General features: G+C 47.4%; 1 protein-coding gene across 2 annotated transcripts in view; it reads right to left on the bottom strand.

Annotated features, from left to right (window-relative positions):
• ABL1 (ABL proto-oncogene 1, non-receptor tyrosine kinase) overlaps nt 1-22,782 on the bottom strand; it is a 132,694-nt gene that overhangs the window by 15,440 nt on the left and 94,472 nt on the right. For both annotated transcript variants that reach the window (XM_063144921.1, XM_063144922.1), the window contains 5 exons: nt 21,961-22,134; nt 19,919-20,214; nt 13,685-13,957; nt 3,469-3,553; nt 2,929-3,106 (listed from right to left, as the gene is read on the bottom strand). In XM_063144921.1, coding sequence (XP_063000991.1) covers nt 2,929-3,106; nt 3,469-3,553; nt 13,685-13,957; nt 19,919-20,214; nt 21,961-22,134 — 1,006 coding nt within the window. The remainder of the gene's footprint in view (nt 1-2,928; nt 3,107-3,468; nt 3,554-13,684; nt 13,958-19,918; nt 20,215-21,960; nt 22,135-22,782) is intronic.

The raw sequence follows: 22,782 nt of genomic DNA, 5'->3' as shown, positions 1-22,782 counted from the left end.
TATGGGAGAAAGAGATGCACAAAATGTCTCATTTCCAGATTGGTCCAGAAATTTGTAATACACGGGTTGGAACCAGATTTACGATGGACCAACTGCACTGCCCCCCAAATGCTACATGGGGACTCAAGAGAACCGGCTAAATGGGGTGAGCTGTGTTGTGCATATTGGGGGTGGGGGGTGGGGGGAGGGGGAACCCCTCAGAATTGGGCAGAGGGACATTCTACAAGCAGACAACTTCTTCTCGTTGAAGGTCCCATCCTCTTGCGGAACATGGATTTTGGATCCAACACCACATTTACTGAATTTCAGCATTCCTAGAATCATAGAACAGTAGAGTTGGAAGGGGCCTATAAGGCCGTCAAGTCCAACCCCCTGCTCAATGCAGGAATCTACGTTAAAGCATACCTAACGGATGGTTGTCCAACTGCCTCTTGAAGGCCTCTAGTGTGGGAGAGCCCACAACCTCCCTAGGCAATTGGTTCCATTGTCGTACTGCTCTAACAGTCAGGACGTTTTTCCTGATGCCCAGCCGGAATTGGGCTTCCTGTAACTTGAGCCCATTATTCCATATCCTGCACTCTGTTGAGTGATTTCAACTCCCATCTGCCCAATCAGCATGGCCAATCGTCAGGAATGATAAGAGTTGTAGTCTAACACCTGGAGATCCATAAGTTCCCCAATCCTGGGTTCAGTGCTGGTTGTGGACTGGAGGTCACGGGTTCCATTGTCGTACTGCTCTAACAGTCAGGAAGATTTTCCTGATGGGGAAAGTATCTTAAATTTTTTGGCACCCTTCAAGTCAGTGAGAGATGCCCAACTTTCTTTGTTTGTGTGAGACACACACGGACAATGCCGGAAAGTTGATCAAGTCCCCCCCCCCGCCAAGATCTGCTATTACATTGCTCAGAGGCCATTTCCACAGACAAAGAATGTAAAGCACTAACCATAATTGCAGCACACTTAAAGGTCAAAATCCTCCAGACACCAAGACTTGCAAAGATGCTTAATAGAGTGCGGGAGAGCCACACAATCCAGACAATAGCAGGAAAAGAATTGCTAACGCGCGAGATGACAAGGTGAGAGGAGGATGGAAGGCAGGCTGAAAAGGCGCCGGAGGGAAAAAAGAAAGAGAAGGGGGGGGGATTTTCTGAGTGTAAAGCATTGCCAATGGTTTGGGGAAAAAGGTGTCATTATGGGCGATTTGTCGGCTTCTGGGGGGGAGGGGGGGATATCTATTTCACAAAGAGCTGCAGTGACTAAGGGAGGAAGATTTCATCATGAGCCTTATTGTAAAATCACAGAGAAGTCAGAAATATTGGCTCACCTTACCAAGCTTGGCTATACAAAATGCCGGTTACAATGGAAAGAGGTGAGAGCAATGCACAGGGGGATGCTGGGGGTCACAGATGCACAATGGATGGGGACACGGCATTATCTAACCTCCCTTCCAGACTCCCTTGGCACTATGTTCCTGGGAAGGCATGGGGCAGCCACCGCCGTGCATGTTTCTGTAGAGATGCCCCTGAATGCATCCCAAATTAGGTTCCCCTTGTCTCAAGGGCTGTGGGGCTTGCCTGTGGGAAGAGCTTTTGGGGGCCATACCTTTGTTCCCAGTTTCCTGCACCACTGATGATCAGGGCCTGATCCAAATGGATTCCCTCCCACCCAATCCCCACAGGGCTAACTGACATCAATGGCCCTGTGAGAAAGAAGATGAAGTGAGGGGGACAGAAGGAGGCGCAGGGGATATCAGGGCCTTCTCTAGTTGTCCTGCCCCCACCCATTGGAAAAAAAGGTGAAGAGGACCATGCCACCAGCCCTGGTGAAAATCTTAATTTTTTCCTCTTCCCTCCTCTTCCCTTCTTCCTTGCGTGTCATGTCTTTTATAGACTGCAAGCCTGTGGCAAGGGACGGTCTTGTTTACTGATTTCTTGTAAGCCGCTTCAGTTTACTTAATATTTTCCTCTTCCCTCCCCATTCCTTCTTCCTTGCATGTCGTAACTTCTGTAGATTGTAAGCCTGCAGCCAGACACTGACTTGTTTACTGACTGATTATAAGCCACGCCAGGAACCTTCTTTGGCTGAGAAGTGGGATAAAAATGCTTTAAATAAAAAAAATTAATAAAGGAGGTGACGGCAGTCTGCTCAAGTGAGGACACTGGTTTAACCCCTTCCCTGCCAGCCACTTTCCTCTTGAAAACCTCTCTCCGGCTGTTTTTCCCCCCTGGTGGGATTCTAGACCTGAGCTTGCGAGGCAAAAGTGGATCTTTAACACTTGGTGGGATGGGGGGAGGAGGAGAAATGTAGTGATGGCCACCAAAAGGGGGTTGGATCAATTCCTGGAGGAGAATGCTATCCATGGCTACTAGCCCTGATGGTTGGGTGCTGCCTCCAGTATCCGAGGCAGTAAGCCTGTGTGCACTGGTTGTTGGGGAACATGGGTGGGAGGGTGCTGTTGCACCGTGTCCTGCTGTGTAGGTCCCTGGTCGGCAGCTGGTGGGCCACTGTGTGAGCAGAGTGCTGGACTAGATGGACCCTCGGTCTGATCCAGCATGGCTCTTCTGATGTTCTTATGAGAGGTTGGTGGAGGGAATTTCTGCAGAGAAAGTTTGGTTGGCAAGGAAAAGGCCCGAGTATTCCCCCAGCCCTCTCTGCTGAAAAACACCCCCTTTCAAGGGCGCGGTTGGGAGCGTAAACGTGCACTTCCGCCCCGAGAACAGCTGAAAGCGAGAGCTCGCCAAATGCTAAGCTATGCCTGGATGCAAAGTGGCCTTGGCAGGAAACAAGAGGCAACTCCTTGTGGAGCGCTGGTACATTCAAGGATGACGCAACACTCTTGTCTGGTAAAACGTTGTTAATGGCCTCGATGGAACTTGGGAGTACAGTTTGGGGAGTATGTTGTGGATGGGGGGATGTTTTCCCTCCTACCTGTGGATGAAATTCTTCTTCTCCAGGTACTCCATGGCTGAGGAGATCTGGGTCGCCATGTATAAGAGCACCACGGCGTTCACCTCCTGCCTGTTACAGTCGCGCAGGTAATCCAACAGGTTTCCGTAGGTCATGAACTCGGTGATGATGTAAAACGGAGGCTCCCGGGTACATACGCCTATGAAACAATAAACGTTAGAAAAATCCTGCTGATGCGCGTTTTATAGAACTTGCATTAGCTTCGGTTCCTGACCTTAAGAGCAGCGTGGCGGAGAAAAGGGCGAGAGAGGAGAAGAAAAGTTTCCCCAGAAACTGGTTAAGGATGTCTAAGCTTCAGCCCCTTTCATATATTAAATACAAGTAAGAGGAGTTCATTAAAAACACTGTTCTACTTTTTACAAATTGCCAGCTCCTGCCAAGGAATTGAAATGTCTCTCTGTGAAGCTTCGGGATAGTAAGCAGCTTATCTGCTTCTTAACATCCGTATCGCTGTGCGGGGCTTTGGTTCAAGTCGCCCTGCTTGGTATTTCTGTCACTTACCCAGTAATTGCACCAAGTTCGGATGCTTGATCTCCTTCATTACTGCCGCCTCTTTCAAGAATTCTTCCACCTCCATGGTGTCCTCCTGCAAAGGGAGGGGGGGGTTGAAGGAGTGGGGGGGAGGAGGGGGGGAAAGAGTTAGAAAGGACAATGGAAAAAGAGAAATATTTCAGCACATGGACTAGATGATGGAATTGCTGGAAGTTAAAGCTGCAGGATGGCGATAACCTCCAACCACTACGCTGCTCTCAATACAGCTATGGCCTGGTTCACACATAACACTAGCCCATGGTTTGTTGCTCTACCCAGGGTTGTCTGGCAGACAAACCGTGGTTTATTTCCCCACGCCTGGGTTGTTTCTTTACCTCCTCCTTTGCCCATTCCCTCCCGGTAGCCCAAGATTAACAAAACTGCATACATCTCCGTCTTTTGTATCTGGTCAAGAGGGCAGGGCTGCTGCAGCTTTAACTGTGGTGATGAAGAGGGGATTTCACCAGGTGCTGCATGCATACAAATGACGCCCGCTGAAATTCCCTTTTCTATACAGCTGTTAAAGATACAGGAGCCTTGTCTTCCTTTTCATAGGGTCACCCTAGATAAGGAGAGTATATCGGCAACAGCTCTCCCCTGTCTATCCTCCAGCAACTGGTATTGAGAGGTATACTGCCTCTAAATGTGGAGGTTCTGTTAAGCCAGTTGAGCCTCTCTCAGCCCACGGGCCAGATTCCATTACACAGCAGCTCTTGGGGGGCACACTCCAGCAGTGTCAAAAGCAAAAGGGGGTGGGACCAAAATACCAAAAATACCAGCCTATTTGAGTTTAAAGCACTTACTGCCAGAGACTAAGCCTTCAGAGAGGCAATCCAACCTTTATGAATAGGGGGGAAATACAAAACCTAGGGAACTATCCATGATTGGAGGTTGAAGGAAAGGGGTGTGGTTTCTCGGGGGGCCCTGAGGGCCAGATTTGGGTCCCTAGGCTGAGGTTCTGCACCCCTGTGTTAACCTATCACAGCTAACAGCTGTTGTAGATCATTCCTTCCCCCTCAACATTTGCCGAGTCACATTTGAAGCCATCAAAGCCAGTGGGAATCATGACATCTTGAAAATTTCATGCTGTGCTTTGTGGGTTAAGGGCTCACGTTGGCCTGTCTTGAATCTATCACCCACCAACTTTAGCAGGTGACCCTGAGTGATAGTATCATGAGAGAAGGGGGGGGGAAGCTTCTCCCTCTGCACTTTCTCCAAGCTATGCACAATTTTATCAAGCTCGACCACGTTCCCCCATTAATCATCTCCCCACCACCCCGCCTAAACTGCTGAATAGAAAGACCTGTCTCGTATTTAAGACATGGAGTCCTCTGACACTCAAGGCTTGATTAGACAATCAAGATGCACAGAAGACAGGTGTATCAGCAGCTATTGGCCCTGCTAGTTAAATATTCACAGGCCGTATGTCAGCCCTAAGGTTACTAGTCTGCAAATTTATTTACTTGTCTGTTAAGCGGGTAGTATGGAAGTGTAGGCTACCAAAAAAATAAATAAATGCTTTCTACCAAGTGGATGAAGGATAAAGAGCTTTGCACCTCCTTGGCCAGGTGAACAAGGGGCATTGAGGGTGTCTTGCCAAAGGACCCTCAGAAATCTGGAGCTTCTCATCACTGCAGATCTTCACTAACTATGCTCAGCCTATTGTGACAGCCTGCATCATCTGCCCCACTTCACCGAAAAGGAGGAGGGCAAGAGAGGCTCAAAAGATCTGGAGGAGGATTCAAGAATGGCGCGATCCCTCGAAAGAGCAACCGTGCATCGACAGGGGTAGAAATAATTTATTTTATTTAGAAGTCCAATTAACCAGAAAGTCCTTCCCAAGGGTTGGCAATGACTTCTTGATGTAGAGACACTCATAACGGGTTAAAACCAGCCCTGCTTCATAAGAACCTAAGAAGTGCCCTGCTGGATCAGACCAAGGGCATGTCTACACTAGCCTTTTCCCCCTGGGATCGTTCCTGTGCATCCAAATCACAGAATCATAGAATAGCAGAGTTGGAAGGGGCCCATAAGGCCATCGAGTCCAACCCCCTGCTCATTGCAGGAATCCACCCTAAAGCATACCTGACAGATATTTGTCCAGCTGCCTCTTGAATGCCTCTAGTGTGGGAGAGCCCACCACCTCCCTAGGTCATTGGTTCCACTGTCATACTGCTCTAACAGTCAGGAAGTTTTTCCTGATGTCCAGCTGGAATCTGGCTTCCTTCAACTTGACGCACAGGGGATCCCGGGAGCAGGCAGGGACGATCCCTCCATTTTCCTGGGATAACCCTTAGGTGTAGAAAGGGCCCAAGGGTCCATCTAGTCCAGCACTCTGTTCACACAGCGGCCAACCAGCCATTGGCCAGGGATGAACAAGCAGGACCTCCTTCTCCTTCTCCTTCTCCTTCTCCTCCTCCTCCTCCTCCAGAACATAAGGGTCCATCTAGTCCACCGAGGGTCCATCTAGTCCAGCACTCTGTTCACACAGTAGCCAACCAGCCACTGGCCAGGGATGAACAATTAATTAATTAATTAATTAATTACATTTTTATACCGCCCAATAGCCGAAGCTCTCTGGGCGGTTCACAAAACAAGCAGGATCTCCTTCTCCTTCTCCTTCTCCTTCTCCTCCTCCTCCTCCTCCTCCTCCTCCAGAACGTAAGTGCCATGCTGGATCAGACCGAGGGTCCATCTAGTCCAGCACTCTGTTCACACAGTAGCCAACCAGCCATCGGCCAAGGACCAACAAAGCAGGACATGGTGAAACAGCACCCTCCCACCCATGTTCCCCAGCAACTGATGCACACAGACTTACTGCCTCGAATACTGGAGATAGCACACGGTCCAAAAACCAATCTCGCCCTGAGATTGTATCCTGCTTTTCACAGTGGCCAACTAGATGCCTCCAGGAAGCCCACAAGCGGATCATGATGACAATAACCCTCTCTGTTTGTCCCCAGGCACTGGTAACCATTGGCACACGGCCTCTCTGAACAGCGTGGCTAATAGAATAAGCAGAAGTTTGAGAAATTCTGCCACAGATTTCCCCCTCGGACTTTTTGGTGCCACCTGATCCGTGGAGAGGTGGGCCATGGATTCAAAGTGACTGCCTCTCTTTTCCACCACCTCTTCCACTGCCGTAGTTAAAAGTTGCATGGCAAAGTAATTAGCTGAAAGCCATCTCCGCTTGGCCTCGCTCTGAAGCGAGGAAGGTACAGTTCCTGCTCAGCGGGGCGTCTCGTCCAAGATAAACACAAGCTGGGTGGGCAGAAGGTCATTTCAAAGCAGGCTGTGTCTTTATAGACAATGCTGCTCTCTGTAACTAGAGTTCTTAGCGTGGAGTAAAAGGATGATGGGATAATGCAAACAAAGACAGAAGGAATTAATTGCTGCTGGTGGTGAGGCTGAAAATGACACTCACAGCCTCAGGCTTTCAGGTGCCAGAGTTGGGAAAAGGGAGATCAGAACCCCGGGGACAAAATTCATTGGGATGTCCTCCTGCACAAGTGCTATGGACATAAACAGGAGCTGTGAAACAATGCAGCTTTTATTTAGCTAATTATACTCCACTCTTTTTTGTTATTGAGAGATGTATAAAATGATGCATAGATGGTATATGTCACCTGTAAAATTAGCAAAAATGTTTAAAGGGGCTTCAAGTAAGTGTTGGAAATGTAAAAAAGAAGAAGGAACCTTTTATCAACTTGTTAAAAAGCTAAGACATTTTGGACTCAGATACACTCTTTAATTCAAAAAATATTAAAGGCAAACATAGAAATGAAACTTCTATGACTGGGCAGTGACTGGGCAGGTTGGTAGGGGAGAAGGCTCTCTCTCTCTCAGGCATCCTGGTCCCAAGTTGTTTAGGGCTTTGTACACAAGAACAAGAACTTTAAACCTGGCCCGGTAGCGAATAGGCAGCCAGTGCAGTTCCCTCAACAGAGGAGTTACGTGCTGGAAAGGGGCAGCTCCGGACAACAGCCGAGCGGCAGCATTCTGCACTAGCTCCAGCTTCCAGAGCAGCTTCAAGGGCAGCCCCACATAGAGCATCTTGGTGGATTCTCCCCATTTGGATTTGGTCCTGGAGACACCAGAAGGACGTGGACCAGCCCTGAGGACATCGCTGTCGCTACAAAACCTTTGCCGGCACTTCGTTTTGCAGCTCTGCTTTGTGCCTGTGCTCAAATGGCCTCGCCCCGTTTAATATTTGCTTTCCAATTAGTTTGATTGGCAGCTTTGCGCCAGCTTCAGGAGCCTTATGACAGCTTCCTCTCTCCTGCCAACAAGAATTGGGCTAATAAAAATAACCTCATATGCTCATCTGGTATCGGAACGGGAAACAGAAGGGTTAAAAATACAGCCAGCTATAATTACACAGCTAAGAATCCAGTGGCTTAGGCAGAATCGCGAAAATCTCATATTTGAAAAATAAGCATCTCATCCTCAAATGTCTTCCTGACAACTCTAAGAACGAGGTAGCTATATCTGCAAAAGGCTCACAAGCCAGGGCAAGCACTGGGCTTTGGGATTGAGGCTGGTGGTCAACCGACAGGGTTTCTCTATGCCACAGACTGCCTTCAAGCCCCCACAAAAGCCACTGTCCATTTATATCTTATATAGGCTTTCCCCAAACTGTAGCCCTCCAGATATGTTGGCCTACAACTCCCATCACCCCTAGGCTAGCATGGGGAAGGCTGCCTTATGTATTTTGCTTCCGTAATGAACCATTTAGTCTAGTAAACACAGTGCATTTTTTTGCTATCGTAAACCACTTTATTAGTTTTGGGGGGTTTGTTTCGTTTTTTTACAAGGGGCGAGTGAAGGGCAGGAAAGGATTTTTCACAAGGTTACCAGCAGAGAACCCACATCTGAGAAGGAAACTGAGTCCACGTCTCCACCGAACAACACTGCTTCCCTCCCAACTCTTGCTGTGCCATTCAGGCTTCCTGGTTGTACGGATTGGTCTTTGCACGCCAAGCACTGGGAAGGTCTCCCAGGATCTGTCTCTGTCTTCGTTCTCTGATGCCCACTACCATCCCAACTCCTCCTCCTCCTTTTCCAGGAAGACCGGAGCCATGCACAAAACAGCAGGGAAGGCATGACAGTAACAATAATTTGTTTGCGAACCTACTGGGCATGAAAAGGTCTCAAACTGGCTGCTCTTCAGTCTCCCATGGTACCAAGGCAAGGAAGAGGTCTGGCCAGGGGAAGCCACAAGGAAAAAAAGATGTTGAAAAGCTGCCCAGAAGGAGGTCTCACCCCTGACCCCAGGGACACCCAGGTAGTTCAGGCTGCTGGATTTGATCACATCACAGGCAGCTCTGCTGAAGAAATAGCTGGATGGCAGGACCACGGTACAAAAGGCTTACGTGTGCATGTTTCTACGCATACACACGTACTGTGTTGCTTATATGCTTCGTGAGAGGCTGCCTTGTATACTTTGCTTCCTTAATGAGCCATTTATAGGGCACTTTTAGAGTAGTAAACACTAGGCATTGTTAAAACAGTTTGCTATCACAACCAGGGCTGGATCAGAGGGGGGAGTTCAAGCTCTTGTACCTTGGGGGTAGGGGAGAAGCAGGGGGGAGGACTGGAATAATTTCCTTGTTTTTATGTAGGCAATTCATACTGGGGGGGGGGAAGCGCCTTTTGGACAGAATCAGAACTGGCTGGCTACAGCCTCATTTGCGATCAGCGGCAAAGAAAATTGTCCTTCCTTCTTGGTCTGATAGTAATGCAAATGCCCCCAGCCACCATCACAGTGTAATGCACTCAGGCATTTATCTGATTTGATTGGCGCAGATAGTGTTTTTAATTTGGCTGTAAGTGCCTTGATGGACCTATAGTGGTGGGAAGGTGGAATATTTTTTTAATGAAGAACGTAAGAAGAGCCATGTTGGATCAGACCAAAGGCCTCTCTAGTTCAGTGGCCTTTTCCCAACCAGATGCCCCAATGGGGACCCATAAGTAGGACGTAAGTGTCATAGAACCCTCCCTCTTGTATGCTCCAGCAACTGGTGCACAGAGACTTCATGCCTTTGACGCGGAAGATAATATACAGAGAAGGGTGGGCCTTCCAGATGTTTTGGCCTACAATTCCCATCATCCATCACCATTGGTTATGCTGGCGAGGGGTGATAGGCCATAACTTCGGACGGCCACGAACTGCCCACCCTCACTAGACAGCCGTCATTATAAGTAGACATTAATAGCCTTCTCCATGACATTGGCGGCCATTGCTGTATCTTGTAGGAATGAATGTGGTGGGTGAACCTCCTTTTATTGGCCCTCTTTGTTCAGACATAAATAAAATGCATTAAGTCAGTAAGGTATTTTGTGGTGGAGGCAGTGGCGAGGAAGCCCTGTGCGCTGATGGGCTGAGGACCTCAAATGCCACACAGGGAGAGAGGCAGGCAGGCAAGTTGTGGAACTTTGCAAAGTCAAAGAAGGGCAGCTGGTAAAGTCAGGATCTGAACTGTGTTTTTTTTGTCCCTGGTAATATTGAGCAAGCCTTCCCACAGCACTGTTTTGGGCTCTTCAGATATTCAAATGCCCCCGACGCGTTCTTGATCTCTCTTTCTCTCAGCAAATGCGCCGCACTAATTGAACTCTTACTTAATGGCACCACAGAGCGAAACGTTACAGAAACACCGAATGGGGTAGTCTGGCCCTCATTTTCCTCTCTGTAGAAACTACTTTGTCAAGCCAGCTCTGAGCTGCTTCCAGCTACTTTGAAACAGGATAATAAATAGGCTGCAGTAAAAATAATTTATCAAGAGCGAAGTCTGTAGGAACTACCGAGGCGGCCTTCTTCCCGTTATTATTTTAACGCGTCGATCTTCTTTGCATGGAAGAGAAAGGGGGGGTTAGAGGCAGGGGGATGTCCAAAGTGCTTTGGAAAGTTTTTCTAGGAAGACAAATTATAGCTCTTAAAAGTCCCCCCCCCCACCAAAGAAACGACTAAGGGCTTGTCTCCCCCTGCTGGTGCCTAAATATAGATGCCAGGGGAATGAAAACATAAAACCCCTCTTCGTTCCCCCACACCTTTGAAGAGAGAGCCCTAATCCTGCCCGTCAAAAGACGAGATTGACGGATTTAAGGAAGGTGGATTAGGGAGCTGCTTTCAAGTGTGCTTTTGGCATGCATAATTTCAGACCTGCACCTTTCTGGAGTTTCATGGAGTGTTCTGATATCTCCCCACCCCACAGAGAAACAGAGAGAGAAAGACAGAGACAGAGAGATGCTTGGCATGATTTTAGTCTTCACTTCCAGTCATCCTTCATTAAGTATTTATCTGGCGTTTTGGAATCGGCGACGGAGCGTGGCAAAGTACCTGCTTTTGACTCACAAAAGCATGGAGATTTTACGATAGAATGCCTACTGCAGCATCTAAAAGGATCGGGTAGCCGGAGGAGGGGGGGTGGGGGTTTCTGGAGAGCCTTGGGGATCAGAAATAGCCCATGGGAAAGGGAAAATGTCAAGCCCTCCCACCTCCCCACACCCAAACGTGGTCCAATTCATCCCCCCACTGCCACCCCAGACCCAAATGAGAATGCTAGTCACAAACTTGCAGAAAAGCACAAGTCTTGAATGGGCAAGGTGGAACAAACCATTGCTTTTTGAAGAGAAGGGGAGAGAGAGAAAGAGACACGATGACAGAACTGAACTTTGGATCAAGGAGGAGGGGAGCTTTGGAGGGGTTGGAGATGGAGTCCCAGGGTTGGAAGTGTCACAGAAACCTGCAACTCCTCAAAACAGCAGTAACAGACGATAGAGGAGGCTAACGTAAAGTTATTCAACCATTATGGTGGCACGAACTTCCCAAGGCAAGAGCCTACTTCATCAGGTGTGTGCAGGTTTGGACTGACCGGGTGGTGATTCTATCTACTCAGGGGCTAGAAGCCCTGTTTACAAGAGTTAAAGATAACAGGCACATGCCTAGGGATGGCCATCGCGGGGAAATCTGGCCCGTTTTTGCCTCGCTGGACTTCCCTGAGCCCCCTGGCACGGCTGGCATCTGCAAGCTGTACAGGGTGCGTGTTCCCACAGGGTTTTCTCGTAAAAAAACATCCTTTACACAATTGGTGACTGCAATTTGTGTAAGTTACGCAAATTGCCACCGGAATTTGCATAAGTGGTGCAAATTGCGCCTGTAAACATGCCTAACTGCTGGAATTTGCGAGTGGACTTTCGCAAGTTAGGCATATTTACAGCCCTCATTTGCACAAATTAGGGCCCAGATTTGCTTAATGTAAGCAAACTGCGAGCTGAAATTGCATAAATGAAGTTTTTACGGGGGGGGGGGGACAGGGGGGCGGGACGGGAGCCGCAAGCTGGCCCGACTCAGCACAGATTGAGCGGGGCAGTTCACAGACAAGCGAACCAGAGTCCAGGTGGGGGTGGGCGGGGTGTTGAGCTGCAGAAAGCTCAGTCAATTGACTCTTCCCCCCACCCCCGGCCGCCATGGATGGATTCCTCCCACTTCCTTATACACACCCCGATTACTGTGACCCCCAGGATTCGCAAAAACAAGGCACAACTAAATGTGACACAAGAAAAAGTAATCTGCCATCTGTGTTCCAGCACCGAGAGCATCACATTTGATAATGAATGCCGAGTCTGAAGTCTGAGCCTTAGTTCCCTTCTCACCGGGGGAGGAAGAGCATGGAGAAACTCTCCCCCTGCAGCGTCGTATAATCAGCATTGTTAACACTAGGTGTCACCCTCTCCATATGTTAAAAAACAGGAAAGAGCCTCGGAAGCATTTGCTTTTCTCGGGGCAAAAACCAAGTGTGTAAACAGCAACGCTTTACAAGGAGCGGCCACCCTTGGGGGCACCACGCAACACAAATCCTTGGAAAGCCACGGAAGAGCCTCTACCAGCCCTGTGGAACGCAGGCTCCACACACGAAAGAGAGGGGGAGTCGGAAGAGTGTGTTGAAGTCACAAATATTAAAGTACGGCAAACAAAACTTGTTCTTTTCCCCCTGCCGCAGAAAACATTTTTAATGGCTGAAAAAGACGTTCCGTATGCTTCTCTGACAAGTCGTTCAGCAATTTATCACTTCCAGCATGTTAGCACTTCTCACAGGGCTGGCATCAAAGCTAGGCGTGATTGGGCTCTTCTAGTCGGTAGGCTGTTTATTCTTCTTTTTCTTATTCTTATTTGTTTCTGTACCACCCACAAGCCAAAGCTCTCAGGGTGGCTTACAACCATTCAACCAATATTGAAATATCCAATATTTCAAACAGTTTAGACAGCTAAAAACAGTTTCGATAAAATACTAGACCTGTTTAGGAAAGGAAAGGAAAGGAACCTCTCGTGCAAGCACTGAGTCATTACTGACTCTTGGAGGGACGCCAGCTTTCGCTGACGTTTACTTGGCAGGCCTTATAGCGGGGTGGTTTGCCGTTGCCTTCCCCGGCCGTGATTACCTTTCAACCAGCTAGCTGGGTACTCATTTTACCGACCTCGGGAGGATGGAAGGCTGAGTCGACCCGAGCCGGCTGCCTGAAACCAGCTTCCGCTGGGATCGAACTCAGGCCGTGGGGAGTGTTTCGGCTGCAGAAACTGCTGCTTTACCACTCTGCGCCACACGAGGCTTAGATGACTGGCATAAATGCCCCATCTTATGCCATTAAATGCCTAGGAGTAGAGGGCAGTCTTAACCTGGCACCAAAAGAATGGCAATGTTGGTGCGCTCATTCCACAGTTAGGGAGCTACCATTCAGAAGGCCCTCTCTCTTGTTGCCACCTTCCGAGCCTCTCTCTGTAGGGGTTGGTATGGTGGGGCACCTGCCAAGGGCCCGCACCCCAGAAAGGGCCCACTGGCAAAAGTTCCCTGGAGTTGCTCCTCCTCTTCCCCCTTGCAACCTGCTCATTCACCTGCCTGTTGCTCTGATCCAGGCAACAGAAATGTTGAGAATGAGGAGTAGGAGATGCCATGGCCTCCTTGCTCCCTGGCTCTCTGCCTGCCAAGCAAGCAAGTGGTAGCAATTATGGAGGATGTAGAGCAGCAATAGCAGGTGGTGAAAATGGCAGTGACATGTCAGACTCACTGAGGAAGGAGGAACATTGAGGGTGTTAGCCAGTTTTCAGCACCGACAGAAACCTGGGATGTTAAAAAGAGCCTTGGCAACCAAATGAAAGGGCAGGAATAAAGAGAAGGATCTCAGCACCTACCTTTAAGGTCTTCACGGCCACCGTAAGGTTATACTTTTTCCAGACGCCTTCGTAGACCTCCCCATACTGGCCCCCTCCCAGTTTGTGTTTCATAGTGATGTCCGTTCGCTCAATCTCCCACTTGTCATAGTTTGGGGACACGCCGTAGATGGTGGGCTTGTTCCGTTTCGGGGCTGGGTAATGGAGAGTGGTGATCAAGCCGTCCGCTACGGTGGAGTGGTGATGCACCAGCTCAGCCAAAGTGTTGAAGCGGCTCTCCGATGAGACATAAAGCTGGGAGGTAATCACAAAGACAGGGGTGTCAGCACAACTCCAAGCTACTTCTGTGTCTCACCTGCTTTCATACTTCTCCCATGCTATCATCCTAAATATATATATATATATATATATATGATAATAGAATAATGCGGCTTCTTATTTGACTTGGACACTACCAAGGTTCAACAGCTCAAAAACTGAAAGATTCTTCCTATTTTCCTTCTCGTCTTCCCTTCCTTTCCTGGCAAGAAGATTCTGGAAACACTGTGAATCCAGGCAAAGTTGGCAACCAACTTATAATACCTTTGAGCGCCTGACGGGGTAATTTACATGAATTGGCCCAATTAACACGTAACTCTAAATCCTACTCTGGGGTTATGGACACAAGCCTGCTCAACTCTCAAACTGGAAACTGTGGTTAGTTTAAACCAGCTTTCCCCCACCTGGTGCCCTCCAGGTGTTTTGGGCTTCAATTCCTATCAGCACCAACCAGCATGACCAACGGTCAGTAATTTTGGGACAAATGTGAGTAAGTGAAAGCCAATGACAATTTAGCATCTGACAGTGGTATCAGAGGATAACTCTTCTGCTTAAGGAAATACCACTATTAAGATGATATATGAGAGAGAGAGGAAGAGAGAGCAGGTGTCAGGCACTAAACAGCAAAGCAATAAGGCAGTTCTGGAACTACTATGGATGTAGTCAGTCTTAAAATAGAAAGGAAGATAGGTAGACTAACAATAGAGTAATTTCAAAATTTATTTGGTGCTAAATGTTTCGGCTTCCACCTTCATCAGTAGCTGCGATGTTAAATGTATACCAAGAGTGGCTGTTTGGAACAATATCTATCTATCTATCTATCTATCTATCTATCTATCTATCTATCTATCTATCACAATCTTGTTGGATTCATTGTCACACGAGCAAAGCACATCTAAGTTTTACAGGCTCAGTAGGATCATCCTTCTGGTTAATGAAACTGCTGTTATTTATTTGCTATCTAAATCTATCTAAAATTATTTCTAGGTCACCTTAAAGGGTAATTTTAGATCCCACCCTTCAGAAGAAACTATTTTTCCCCCCAGGACAACCCTACACACATAAAACAAGGGCTGCAGCTCACTGGTAAAACAACGTTTTGCAAGCAAAACCCCCTTTTTTCAGTCCCTAGCATCTCAAGGTAGGGTTGGCAAAGCACACTTGAAACTCTGGCAGGACTAAGCTAGCTGCCTGAAAAGTCACGGGGATGACAACTCCGTGTCCCCACCCCGGAGCACCTGGTACCGCAAGGTATACTGCCTCTGTACATGGAGGCTTCATTTAGCGATCGTAGCTAATAGCTCCTGACAGACCTGTCCACCTGTGCCGCTAGAAGAGGCAGTCAGGAAGAGGCAGGATCTATATCCCCAGTCTAATCTCCACCTCGATGGAAATCACACCACCAAAAACGCAGAAAATGCACTTTCTGCTGCCTCAGCGCTGACACACTGCAACGCTTCTCCAGGCAGGGAGCTGAGCTGAGCCTCTGCAGGTTCTTTAGCATAATCGATATTAAGCCTGGCAAGTGTATTAGAACTTGCAAACTGAGCAGGCCGCAAAAGAGACTCAAGCCAAATACTTTCCCAGGAGTCCCCAGGGTCAAGCGGTTGACATTAGGACATGTTTTTCCCATCAGGCCTCTTCTGCAAAAGCGAACGCAGTGATCTGCAGGTCTGCCGTTGACAAATGCAAGCCCTGCTCCACTCGGCAGCCCCCCTCCCCAATTGGCCACACCGTCTCCTTACCCCCACGTGACCTAACAGCCTTTCCCTAATCCCAGACAAGCCCCATCACAGAAAGGCGCTCTTCCACTGAGGAGGGCACTTCCCCAGATGGGATCATGACATGTCTCCTATTCGCCAGCAGAATATCCTAGTTGCAAAGCTTGTGTGAATTTGCATGGTTTCCACTGTCAGCCCACTCGGAGAGAAACATAAGGTCTAGAACATAAGGTCTAGAGCGCCAGTGTGGTGTAGTGGCTAAGGTGTTGGACTGGGAGTCAGGAGATCCGGGTTCTAGTCCCCACTCGGCCATGGAAACCCACTGGGTGACTTTGGGCCAGTCACAGACTCTCAGCCCAACCTACCTCACAGGGTTGTTGTTGTGAGGATAAAATGGAGAGGAGGAGGATTATGAGGATTATCCTTGGATTCCTTGGAGGAAAAAAGGCAGGGTATAAATGTAATTAATTAATAATAGAAGGAGGAGGAGGGGGAGGAGGAGGAGGAGGAGGAGGAGGGAAAACCTTTAAGAATTTCATTTCATGAGCTGCTGAACCTGGCGGCTCCGACTCAACCTTGAGCCACATCATTCACCGTTATATCCACATGGTTTTCCTTTGGGAAATATATAGAAAAATGTGTGTGAAGGACCTCAAGCCTGGGGAGGAGCACTGGCCGCTGCAGAGACACACTGCAATCTGTGAAAACATCACTGAGGGCTAGGTGGAAGGCAAGTTTTCCCCTCCCACCAATTGCACACCCAACTGTGTCTTTTCTTCCTTGTGGAAGTGAATGGAGACCCTTTTCTGATAAGGAAGAGAGAGAGAGAGAGAGAGTTAAGGGGACACAATTGGCCCTGGTGATGCCAGTCACTGAGAGCCAAGCCTGCTTCTATATAGATTGCTCCTCCCTTTCATCAGCGTAACCCCACCCCTTCACTCGCATATGTTTCAGATGATCAGGGGTCTGGAAACAAAACCCTAAGAGGAAAGGCTGAAAGAACTGGGCATGTTTAGCCTGGAGAAGAGAAGACTCAGGGCAGACTTGAAAGGTTGTCCCACAGAGGAGGGCTAGGATCTCTTCTCAATTATCCCAGAGTGCAGGATATGGAATAATGGGCTCAGGTTACATGAAGCTAGATTCCGGCTGGACATCAGGAAAAACTTCCTGACTGTTAGAGCAGTACAACAATGGAACACATGACCTAGGGAGGTTGTGGGCTCTTCCACACTGGAGGCATTTAGGAGGCAGTTGGACCACCATCTGTAAGGGACGCTTTAAGGTGGATTCCTGCATTGAGCAGGGGGTTGGACTTGATGGCCTTATAGGCCCCTTCCTACTCTAGTATTCTATGATTCTATGTTCTCTTGGTTACACTCAGAGTGTGACGGAAGGCAGGGAACTAGCTATGCCTATATAGCATTTATACAGGATGAATTAATCACTGTGCTTTGCAGGGCAGCAGGGGCAGCTGCTATGCTATATCTCTTTGCCACGCTTTTCTTTCAACGCCATATTGACACAGTCACAGGGTGTGACCTTTCTGCCCCCACCCCACTGCCCCAAAGGGGCTTGTCCTAACTGTAACGGTTTGCAGATATTAAATTCTGCAGGCAATCTGGGAGCCACAACAGCAGGAGGGAAGGGGCAGCTGGACAACCATCTGTCAGGGACGCTTTGAGATGGATTCCTGCATTGAGCAGGGGGTTGGATTCGATGGCCCCATAGGCCCCTTCCAACTCTACTATTCTATAACCCATTCTACCTGGTCCTCCCCCTACCTTCCCAAACCCCAGGGTGGAGAGAGATACAATATATTATTTTATCAAGTGGCTAATATTGCTTTATACTACAGTGATGTAAGAGCTAGTCCCACCGAGGGTCTCATTTGCTCCCTCTATTGTCTTCATTTTTTTTAATATATAGATTTCTAATGAGAAGCCATTGGCTCTTTTCTTTAATGAATTCTCCTTGTCGGTATCTATTCCCGACAATGCCGATTAAAACAACTCCGGGGAAAGAGACACTATTAACCTGCTTAGTGCAAATTTAAACTAATTACCACAGGCACTGCTTGAGGGTCCCCGAGCATCAACGGCACGGCCGGGATGCATCCGAGCCCCTTGCAGCAGGCTGCGCATGGTGAAACATCTAGCTGCTAATGTGCCGTGGAGCTACGCTGCCTTATATCGGTGGGAGCATCGCACTAGTATATTCCATATATTTCTTCGGGATCCATCTGGAAAGCTGTAATGCTAGAACCACGGCATAAAAGGGAGATGTACAACTACAGGCAGCCGTTGCTCAAATTCTGCAGCCTAAAAGTCCAGAAAGGTTTAAAAAGAATGCAGAAACAACTTGATACAGGGGTTTTGGTGTTTTTTGTTTTTTTTTAAGGCAGAGCTGTTTCATTTGCATAGTCTTGTCTTTAGATACTGCATTAGCCTTCTTCAACCTGTTGCCCTCCAGATGTTTTGGACTACAACTCCCAGAATTCTTGGCCACTTGTGATACTGGCTGGAGCTGATGGGAGGGAACCAGGTTAGGCAGCTATGTTCATATTAAGAAACCAAAACCCACTCACAATATACATACACACGCACATACATGCACAAGACACAATGTTTAATTATGGTTTAGCTTTACGTAGGTGAGTTTGCATGAGCCTTGGGTTCACATGTTCCCACCTTTCATAGAATCATATCATAGAATAGCAGAGCTGGAAGGGGCCTACAAGGCCATCGAGTCCAACCCCCTGCTCAATGCAGAATTCACCCTAAAGCATCCCTGACAGATGGTTGTTCAGCTGCCTCTTTCCTCGGGTGCAGCTGCAAGGAAGTGGTCAGAAGGATCCCCTTCCACTTTTAAACAAACCTCAGCTCCCTGTTATGTCCAAAGTCAGGAAACCCATTTAAACTATGGTTAGTGAGGAAGCCAGAAACCATGGTCTAATCATGGCTTGTTCAAATTCACCATAATCATCAGTTCGTTGGTTTCTGTTCACCACTCTGCTGCTAAGATCATCTTCTTGGCTCGCCGCTCTGACCATGTTACTCCACTTCTGAAATCTCTTCATTGGCTTCCAATTCACTCCAGAATCCAATATAAACTTCTCCTGTTGACCTACAAAGTTTTTCACTGTCTAGCTCCTTCCTATCTTTCCTCTCTCATCTCACACTATTGCCCCGCTCGTGCTCTTCGCTCCTCTAATGCCATGTTTCTCACCTGCCCAAGGGTCTCTACTTCCCTTGCTCGGCTTCGTCCATTTTCTTCAGCTGCCTCTTACGCCTGGAACGCTCTTCCAGAACATTTGAGAACTACAAGTTCAATCGCAGCTTTTAAAGCTCAGCTAAAACCTTTTCTTTTTTCTAAAGCTTTTAGAACTTGATTTTGTTCTTACTTTTATACTGTTAGTTTTACTCTCCCCTGTGCCTGTTTGGTGCATTCTCTTCCCCTTCTTATTGCTTTATTATGATTTTATTAGAACGTAAGCCTATGCGGCAGGGTTTTGCTATTTTATTGTTTTACTCTGTACAGCACCATGTACATTGATGGTGCTATATAAATAAATAAATAATAATAATAATAATAATACCAATGTCAGGCCTAAGTTGGTTTAAAAACAGGAGCAAAAGCATCTGTTCTCCTCCTCCATCAGCTTTATCGCCATTCAGGGGGCAATCTACCAAGCAGATTGCAGCTGGGGAGGGAAGGGTTTACCCCACTTTCTACATGTAACCCCCCAATCCCCCTAACACACCCCTGCATAGTAATTAAACCTAGAAAATATCTTTCCATTGGTGTTAATGGGAGATTTTTCCTAAGCTTCACTACAATGCAGGGAATGGCAGCTTTCCAGGGGGATCCCATTAGGGGAGGGAAGGGTTACCCTCCTTTCCCTATTAACTATGTTCCCTCCCCATGACAATTACGCTTAGAAATCCCCCCCCAAAGTGTTTTAAGTGCCTAGAAATTCTCTTGATCTTAGGGGGTACCAATTTTGTGGAAAAGGCTAACAACCTCCCCGCCCCCAGTGCTATGGTCCCAATCTGAATCCCAGCTACCCACCTTCTATAAAACTTAGGAAAAACAAGGGAGATCAAACTTTCCGATTTCCCATTGTCATGTCCATTTGTACTTATTAGCAAGAAATTAGAGCACGCTTGGGCCGCAGCACCAAACTGCACACGGAACGCCAATGAGGATCTGTTCTCACCTTCCCATCAGATGCAGTGTTTATCCGGTAATGGTAGACCCTCCCCTCGTATCTCAGCGAAATGGACCTTTGCCCTGGGCTGCTCTCACTCTCCCGGACCAGGAAGCTGCCGTTGATGCCGCTGCTGAGCAGGTACTCGGCGGCGTTCCGGGACACCGGCCCGTGGTACCAAGAGTGCTTCTCCAAACTATTGACGGGGGTGATGTAGTTGCTCGGGACCCATCCCTGCCCATTCTTTGTTTGGGCTTCGCACCATTCTCCGTTATGGTTGTAGCCCAAGACGCGGAGTTTTTCGCCTTTCCATTAAAAATAAAAATAATTAAAATCAATTAGAATATCACTCCCAATGCTTATTTTTACATGTACAAAAATCACCCCAGGAGTCAATAAAACTACAGAAAATCCCCCAGCGGTAATAACGGTTAAGAGGATCCGAAAAAGAAGGAATTCTTTCATTTGTTGAATCGGAAATGTTCTCATAGCGCCACAAGTTGGGAATCGGTCAGGGGAAAGTGGTGCCGTTCCACCAGCCATGCTGAAAACCACCTCCATGAAGGCTCCCTCAACGGTCACCACCAGCATTTCAGCAGGCTGTACTGAGGGAGATGAGAGGGGGAAAGCAGGACCATTCCACCAGCAGAGATGTAAAATTTCTTGAAATTTTGAAGCCATGGGGGGGGGGGAGGTTCCCCCCCTTTTTTTCAGGAACCCACCCCCCTGAAAATTTCCAGAAAAAGGCAGGAGCCACACCAAGTAGGATATCGCACTATAAAAGCAGTATGAAAGCGGTATATGGTATGTGTCAATGGGCCCCAACAGTTGTCAGTGCACTTCAATACCGCTATAAATCAGTATTGTGGGTCCTACCTTTTATATACCGCTTTCATAGTGCAATATCATGCCTGGCATAGATTAGGCCTCTGTGCGTGTACACCCTTCTTCCTCCAGAAGCTGATGCGCAGTCATGGATCAGGCGAAGTATAAAGTGTTGGTTATCAACTTTAAAGCCCTACATGGTTTGGGTCCAGGCTACCTGCGGGATCGCCTTCTCCCATACAATCTGCCGTGCACACTCAGGTCCTCTGGAAGAACTTCCTTCAGCCAGCTAAAACTAGGCTGACAGGTATTACCCAGAGGATCTTTTCCTCTGCTGTTCCCAGACTGTGGAATGGCCTGCTGGAGGAGATTTGTCAACTTAACAGTCTTTTAGCATTTAAGAAAGCTATAAAGACTGATCTCTTCCTGCAGGCCTATCCAGTGGAATTTTAGGATGACTTTAGGATGTTTTTAGGAAATTTTAACAATGTATACTGTATTTTGATTAATATTTTATGTATTTTATACTTGTTGTTCTCCGCCTCAATCAGGATGGAAAGGCGGGTTAGAAATAAATGTATTATTATTATTATTGATTGTTCTTTGTCAGTGAAAGCTTCCAATCTCAAGGAGCATCTCATTCTGTATGTTTCCTTCCTGGGCCGTTGTTATTGGCCAATACATGTGCACCCTGCTCCAGACAGTCTGAATAGCAGTGCTAAAGTTTCTCAATTGTTCCTCTTGGCCTTTGAATTACTTTCCTAACGAAGCTCACTTGGGCTGACTCTCTCCTGGTTTTAAAAGTGTGCTTAAAACCTCCTTTTCCAATGAGGTTTTTGGTTCTCAACAAGGCAGTGATTTCTGCTCTTGTTGTCGATGATAGATTGTGTTGAGTTTAGAAATGTATTCATGATTTTAATGTATATGCTCTGATTTATTTTATTTCTTTAACATGAGCTGTTTTTGAGATTTTTCGGTGGACTAATAAACGGAAGATGTATTTTAGAATGAAGAAATGAATGAATCGTTTTCAAGGAAATTCCTACTCCAAATCTATCGCTCCACCCCCATTTCCCCTTGGTCTCTTGCACACCTTTTAGAACACCCTTACCCAATCTGGTGCCCTCCAGAGGTATTGGCTTACAATTGTAGTCAAACACATCTGGAGGGCATCAACTTGGGGAAGACAGTTTTAGACCAATTCCTATACATGACAAATCTCTTACCTTTAGTTATGCTGAGAGTGTTGTCTCCACTTGCTACAAAGTCATACAAGGCAACGAAAAGATTAGGGTCATTTTCACCGGGACCAGAAAGGAGATTTTCCTTGGAATTCCAGCGGGCAGCTTCGCTCAGGCCCTGGGGCTCGAATTCGGAGACTACCGGCCTCTGAAGTGCCTCTGGAAAACAAAAGTAAAAAGGGAGTGGAGAAGGAAAAGGGTCATTGTCAGCGTAAACCATATTTCTTTTTACCCCATCCTCTCACTCCCAACCTGTTATGACTTTAAAATGACTGTATTGTTAAGAAAAAACTTTATTAGAAAAATTGTACCATAAAACAAACACATAAAGACACAGTAAAGCTTAAGTTGGGAGAAGTTTACTTGGATGCTGCTGTTCTGGGCAATCATACCAGAGGGACTGCTGTCCACTCATCTACACCATAGTAGTCATATAATATCGAACTGCCATGTGAGAGGGCCGAGCAAAGGCACAATTTATTAACGAGTTATATCCCACCTTTCTTCCATGATGTAGCTGAAGGTGGTGAACATAGGGGAAGTCTCACATCCAGGCCTTGACCTGTTTAGCTTCAGCAGGGTGGCTGCTTCATAAACCTTCAAACCGTAGCCCTGGGACCATACTCCCCAAATATATTCAGAAGAACTAATCATTCCCTCCATTTGCTGGCTGCTATCAATATTTCCCCCTCCCCTTTCTTTAAATTTCAATATTTTTGTTTTCAAATACATAGAATCATAGAATAGTAGAGTTGGAAGGAGCCTATAAGGCCATTGAGTCCAACCCCCTGCTCAATGCAGGAATCC

The sequence above is a fragment of the Elgaria multicarinata genome, chromosome 19 (genome assembly GCF_023053635.1).
Source record: "Elgaria multicarinata webbii isolate HBS135686 ecotype San Diego chromosome 19, rElgMul1.1.pri, whole genome shotgun sequence".
Lineage (NCBI taxonomy): Eukaryota > Metazoa > Chordata > Lepidosauria > Squamata > Anguidae > Elgaria > Elgaria multicarinata.
This window is presented reverse-complemented; position numbering and strand designations above follow the sequence as displayed.